The sequence below is a fragment of the Arachis hypogaea genome, chromosome 15 (genome assembly GCF_003086295.3).
Source record: "Arachis hypogaea cultivar Tifrunner chromosome 15, arahy.Tifrunner.gnm2.J5K5, whole genome shotgun sequence".
NCBI classification, from domain to species: Eukaryota; Viridiplantae; Streptophyta; class Magnoliopsida; order Fabales; family Fabaceae; genus Arachis; species Arachis hypogaea.
The window spans coordinates 4356925-4363916 of NC_092050.1; the positions used below are offsets into that span (position 1 = coordinate 4356925).

Below are 6992 nucleotides of genomic sequence, written 5' to 3' on the forward strand. Positions count from 1 at the left end.
TTGATTTCTATAAATGTGTTTTTGACTGTAAAATTATTTCTATATTTACAAAGATAAAAAATAATTAAACCAAAAATTAAAACTTTCAAAAAATTTAAATATATCAAAATAAACACACCCTTAATAATAAAACGATTTTAATGGACACACAATATTTTAATGCAACAATTAAGTTAATAAGCAAGCTGTCCGGGACAAAGACACAAGATTAAGATTTTAAATGGAGTATTGTTTAAGGCAATTTTAGTCATACGTTTAACTAATGTTCTAAAATTATTATTATTATAAATTTTAATTTTTTTTAAAAGATAAACTAAGTATATTGAAAACTATATTTTATTTTTTCAGTAAAAATTGTTTGATTAGTAATTTTTATATGTATCTTAAAAATATATGGTAGCTAATTCTTTTTAAAATTTAAAAAAATATATAAAATTTTTTATTAATAATAATCTTATCATATATTTTTAAAGTAAGTTAATTTTTTTGAGAGTAATAATAAAAAAAACCCCCCAAAAAACACAAAACAGCCGCAATAGTTATGGGAACTGGGCGTATTTTCTTGACGTGAATAACTAAAGAAAAGTCCAAATAGAAAGGAAACAGGAACAAATGCAGGGGCATTTACGTAAACTCATGTGTGACACTCTCACACAGAGGAACAAAACCTGGCACGCGAAGCGTTCTACGAAACTTTCTTCGAAACGCATTTTCTTCTCTCTTTCAACATAACACAACAAACCAAAAGCTCCTCTCTTCACTGCGATCAGATCGCTCAAAATTTTGGAACCCTAAATTTGCTGCATTTTGGTTTCTCAATTTTGTTGAAACCCTAGAAGCCACTTTGCGTGCAAATCAATAATCTCCTTCTTCCTTTTGCTTTGATCATCAATCTCCTTCCACTAGCAAACGCTGTGAGATTAGAGGTTAATATTAACCCTAAACACCACACCATGGCCATGGCTGGTAACCACTCAGCTGTCTCACCGTGGAATCAGGTTGTCCGCGGTGGCGAGTCCGAGTCTGTACTGGCAGCTCCATCTTCTGCGATGGAATCGGCGGTGGCCGTTGAACCTTCGCTCCCTTCTGGTTCCACCGCCGTGTCAACTTCTCTGTCGGTAGAAGATTCCTGCTCCACCGCTGAAAGCTCCAAAAACGGTGGGAACAAGGGCCGAGCTGCGAAGAAGCCTGCCTGGAACAAGCCATCATCCAATGGCGGAGCTTCGGAAGTTAAGCTGGTAATGGACGCGGTCTCTTGGCCTGCACTTTCCGAGTCTACCAGGGTTGCTATTAAATCAGAATCATCATCAAAGGGTTTGTTGGATGGATCATCATCCTCTGTTCTTCAATCGCAGGTTCGGTTGAGATTTTGTTTATTCTATCACTTAGTGAGTGTTGTTTATTAAAATTTTAAGTTAGCTGAGCTGATGTTTACTTGTGTTCTCTATGGTTTTCTGATTCGTGATCTAGAAAATGCAAGTTTTTATTAGGTTTCAATCGACCAAATTGCATGTTTCTGCTGTTATGTTATTGTGTCTTAGAAAATGTAGGAAAATTGGATTTTGATTTTGCCGTGTGTGATCGTTTGCTTTAGTGGCACATATGTTGTTGTTGTATATTTGTTTTTCTGGTTTATTTGTATGCAAATAGACAATGCCATTGTTTTAAGTGCAAATATAGGGTATGGGAAGCTCTTCCTCTTCACAAAGACAAGTGAATGATAATGCAAGTGCAAACCATATGGTGCCATCTCCAAATCGCCAGAAGCCATTCAAACATAACAGTCCAAATGTGTTTTCTAATGGTGGTCACCCACAGCCGCCTGCTTCCCAAGCTTTGACAGCAACAACTGGGTCCCATTATCAACCTCCAATCGAACATGCACAAAGAAGTGCATTTGTGTCTAATGATCGTCCACAGCAGCGTAATTCATTTAGAAATCGTAACAGTGGTTCACATCAGCGTGGAGATGGGTCTCACCATCATAATTATGGGAACAGACGTGATCAGGACTGGAATACTCAACGGAATTTCAATGGTAGAGACCCCCAAATGCCACCACGAGTTGGTCCTAGATTTCCAAGACCTCCACCTCCACCTCCTAATGCTCCTCAATTTATTCACACAGCACCAGTTAGGGCATTTGGTGGTCCTATTGGTTTCCATGGTAAGTACGCTGTATTAGAGATGATTTCTTTCAGGATATGCATATTCTGTGATGACTGTATTCGTTTTCAGATGTAGTTCCTCCAATAGTATATCTCCAACAACCACCTTCACATCCAAATTTACTAAGAGGGGTTCATTATGGTCCTCCAATGCCTCCTCAGACATTGTTCTACACAGGTCCAGACCCTCAGTTGCATACTAGGATAGTCACTCAGATTAATTACTATTTTAGGTACTGCTTTCTATGTGGTCTGTTAGTAAATTCTTCTTTCTTTAACCGGTTTAGAAAGTTGAGTGTAGACATGCCACTACTTGTCTATTGCAGTAATGAGAATTTGATTAAGGATACATTCTTGCGGCAGAACATGGATGACCAGGGCTGGGTTCCTATAAGATTAATAGCAGGCTTCAACAAAGTAAGTTATTTAGGGTAAATGTGTGCTTGGTTTATTCATATGCGAGAAGAATTCCTTTTCTTATATATATATATATATATATATATATATATATATATATATATATATATATATATATATAATTTTTAATTTATTTTATTTTTAATTCAGAACCTATTTAAAAAGTAGCAATGTTATTTTGATGAAATTATAATTTCATTCCTCTTTCCTTTTATCAGAAGAAAGTTATTCCTCCTTTGGCTACACTCATGGAATGACAAATCATCTTAGCGCACGCTTGCTCACCCACACACGCATATATATAAAAAAAATTTCATTAAGATGAAGAGAATGATAATATAAATTGGGATAAGAGTTATCCTATACAATAGCAGAGCAAGAAAAGCGAAAAGAGGATTTTTTTTTTCAGGTGGCTTATTACTAGAATAGTAAAAGCTTTATCTTTGAATAAGAAGCTAATTTTCTGATTTTGATAAACTTTTTGCCGTCAGTTCTTTTGGATTAAAATCCAGCTTTTCTGTACGGATATTACTATCATAATTATTTACCACTACTATCATCTCACGACTAGATAAGTGGTGTTCTGAATAGATATATATCAAAGTGTGGACTAAAATTAGCTTTATGATTTGATATCAATGATTATTAAATTGTCCTACACTCTATTGTATACTGAGGTCTATCTTATTGAATTGTCTACAATATAAGGTATGACACTGGTAAAATGGAATTGGAATGGTTCAATTGGTTTTTGTTTTCATTCTTTTTGTTGTTATTTTCATTGTTTTGTATTTCCAAGATTTGTATTGAAAAATTGATAACATGAAATGAAAACAAGTATTTTTATTGTTTTCACTTTTTCTCCCTAAGATCTTGATAAAAGTAAATCCTAAAAATGAAATTAGGGAATGAAAACAAAAGCCAGTGAGACTCAAATATTTATCATCGTTTTGCTGCCTCCTTTAGGCCTCAGTACAATAGAGTGTAGGACAATTCAATAATCTTTTGATACTTATGTTTTACCTCATGTTTTTGAATATCATTGTAAACATTTTTTAATTAATTCTATTTGGATAAGTGGCATTATTTGTTATCAAATGATATATTTTTTCTTTCTTTCCGTGGACTGTTAGGTCATGCATTTGACTGACAATATACAAGTCATATTAGATGCTGTTCGAAGCTCATCTGTTGTTGAAGTGCAGGTATTTTCTTGTATTTATTTGATTGAAGGTAGCATCTAGCAATTTTAACTCGTTTATATTTTTATAAAATTATCTTCTTTTAAATTGATTTCTTTTTGTTTATATATCATAGGGTGATAAAATAAGGAGGCGAAATGATTGGAGGAGATGGATCATACCTCCTACAGTTCAATTTCCCAACACTGCAGACTCTTCAATACAGGGAACTGTGAATCAAGATTCGCTGTCAGAACGAGTACAAAATATTACTTTGAGGACAACTAACCATGATGGTACAAGTGAACTAGATGCTCACACAGATCTTTCAGAGCATACTCTTGGGGAATTTAATAATCCATTGCAGTTTTCCAATAGCCAGAGTACTGGTCAATCTGGAATTCAAGGAGCAGATCATCCTGTTTCGGCAGGAAATTAGAGTTGTAATGTGCACTTTTTTTTCTGAGTTCTTAACAGGACATCAAAATCAAAGTTCTAAAGATGGTATCAGTTTTTCGGTATGGCACAGTGGGATTCACAAAAGCGTAGCTCATGATGATTGAGAAACAAGAAGTTATAGAACAACAAAGAGGACTGAATGGTAAATACCTCTCTAAAACACAGATTCTTTGTCCTCTTCTTTGGTTCATCTTTTGGGTGGAGTTAGTAGTAAGCATGATTACTGCCATTACTTGTTGTTATGGGACACAGTGTTGCTCTTACCGGTGGTATGGTTTTGCTTCCGTGTGGGGAAATTTTGTTTTCGTATCCCCTGTTGCCCCCTCAGCTGCATTTTAAAATCTTTGGGGTCATTGTCCCACCAGGTAATGAAGCATTATGATGTACGGTGAGTTGATGGAATGCTTGACATGTTTGATCACTTTGATGCCTACCTGCAATTTGGGACATAATAAGACTAAATGTGCTACTCAGTGCAGCTATAAAGTAATATTAGTTGATATTTATGTGATTGCCAAATTTCCTGTTTAAACATTTCTAAATTTTGGAAACTGCTTTGCTTTGTTGATAAGAATGGAAATTTCTGAAACCATGTGGCCGTGCTTGTTTTTGCTAATAGGATTTCGTATCATTGCTGTTAGCTATTATGATCGTGATATATTATTTTACTCTTATTTCTGAAAATTTATATGATGATATACTAAATATTGGATGACAAAATTATAGTTATATATGCCATCCCTCAAAACATTAGATTGTATAGAAATTTATATGATGTACTTTTACTCCATCAAACTTTGCAAGAATATCCGAGATAGCTATACTAATTAAACAGCACAAAATAACAAAACACAAAATAACAATTTTGTTTTATTCAAATTCTTATTCTAATTAAAGTTGTTTAAAACTCACATTGAGTTATGGGATCAGTAAGGAAGTTTTTAATCTCGGATATTTCCATCTGTTGTCACTATTTATTTACATTCTCATCTACTTACATGCAGTGGTTGATAACTATATTTTTTAGTTTTATTTATTTGGTAAAACCGAAATGAATGAACTTATCTCAGGAATATTTGGTTCTATTATTTTTTGTTATGATCAGACACCAATCCTGCCAAATAAATTTAACATGTTTCTATGTCTGTAATTTATTTTTTTCTCCTCATAAAAAGGAACTTTGGTTTGAGATTTTGGTGCTATCGATTTAATTTTGCTCTTTATAAAAAGAAACTTTGTTTTGAGCCTAAATAGAGCAGTTGGATTTATCTGCTCCCACTATTTCTTTGTTTTCCTTGCCCCTATACAAAAAGTAATGTTTTAAAAGAATAGTTTCAGAATCTTAATACCAAATTATTGTAGTTTCTTTATCATGTTTTATATTATGATGTCATTAATTATATATGTACGAGTGGTTGATATAGTTGTATCTTTTGATCTTATCTGTATGAACTTTGTATAACACGCTTTTATTCTGAGCTTTATACTTATTTAAAAAATTTTGAACTAAAATCAAGCTTTCAACATGAGGTTTTCATAAAGATAAAAATCAACCACGGTTCTAGGGTGATGAAAGCATTTTATGGTCCTTTAAGGATCAGGGTCGTTTTCAAATTTTTAACTGGGGCATTTTGTGTTTATACTTTTTAGGAAAAAGACTCCAACATAGGCCCATACCTAAATATTTGTGTTTATTGGAGATGATTTGAAGGTTAATGAGTCTAATCTTGCAACTAATTAAGAGAAGAATTTAGTTAATATAATTAAGTAAACATCATTTTGAAGTAGTATCTTTAATGGAAGGAGCAAAGTAGCAAGTAGTATTGTTAACTTCTTATGTCCAAAGAGCATGTAAGGCATCCGTCTTATTAAACAACTAAATAACTAAATAAAACTGACCTATTTATATATAACACGCTGTAATTCTTCATGATTGTAGACCTAATATTTAAAAGAAAACAGAATTGGAATTCATTTTGCCCCACAAATTTAACATTTTAAAAGTTAATCTTCAAAAGAACCAGGTTCAACTTCTTCCATCATAGACAAATCCCCAAAACATTTTTATATCGTCTAGACTGAAATAATAATGAATTATAAAGACCAAAACTAATGTTCACAACATGTATAAAGACATCGAAATCTATGATATTTATCGAAAATTCAAATAAACGATTGACAAATTCTTTAAAAACTAAAATATATATAAAATAAAATTCAAGGGTGTAAAATGCAATTAATCTCTAGTTTTATTTTATTAATATCATATCCGGTATTCTGCCATTTTGCTCTGGTTTTGTGGCAGATCAGTATGAACAAGTAGGGCAGCTTTATGGCTCATCATCATCCCCTTTTATTTTTTCCTAATCCCGGTTTACTTTCTCGAGAAAAAGATTCAAGAAGATAACTATGAGAGCATTTCAATACCTGGTCTGAACGCATCTTTCTATACCATTAAACTACATCTATCTTCTTTCGTACTTACTCCTATGTTCGTACAACTTATCATCAATGCTCATGGTTAATTAATTCAACATTATTAAAAACTAAAAGCCTTCTTTGTTCAGATAGATAATGGATTTAATATTTCAATTTTGCGTCAAATTAAATGAACTCGATCTCATTTTAACCAGCCCTGTGCATTTGACATATACAAGATTTGTAAATTTCTTTCTGAATGGGAGAATTCGAAAACTTAGCTATAATTTAACACTTAAAACTAAAACCCTAAACCATAGCAACAAAAATAGGCCTTTAGTTTAAGGTG

The 6992-nt window shown here is 32.9% G+C and overlaps 1 protein-coding gene across 2 annotated transcripts; it reads left to right on the forward strand.

Moving 5' to 3' along the window:
• Positions 1-658: 658 nt before the first annotated feature.
• On the forward strand, positions 659-4814 carry LOC112747705 (la-related protein 1C). 2 transcript variants are annotated; one of them, XR_011872701.1, is made up of 7 exons: positions 690-1355; positions 1681-2167; positions 2239-2401; positions 2495-2585; positions 3719-3790; positions 3903-4367; positions 4591-4814. XR_011872701.1 is itself a non-coding variant. In XM_025795876.3 (6 exons), the coding sequence occupies exons 1-6, from the start codon at positions 954-956 to the stop codon at positions 4203-4205; spliced, it is 1518 nt and encodes a 505-aa protein (XP_025651661.1). In that variant the 5' UTR covers positions 659-953; the 3' UTR covers positions 4206-4814. The 2 variants fall into 2 exon arrangements, 1 of the variants encoding a protein (XP_025651661.1); XM_025795876.3 differs by having other exon boundaries at positions 659-1355; positions 3903-4814.
• Positions 4815-6992: the final 2178 nt, after the last annotated feature.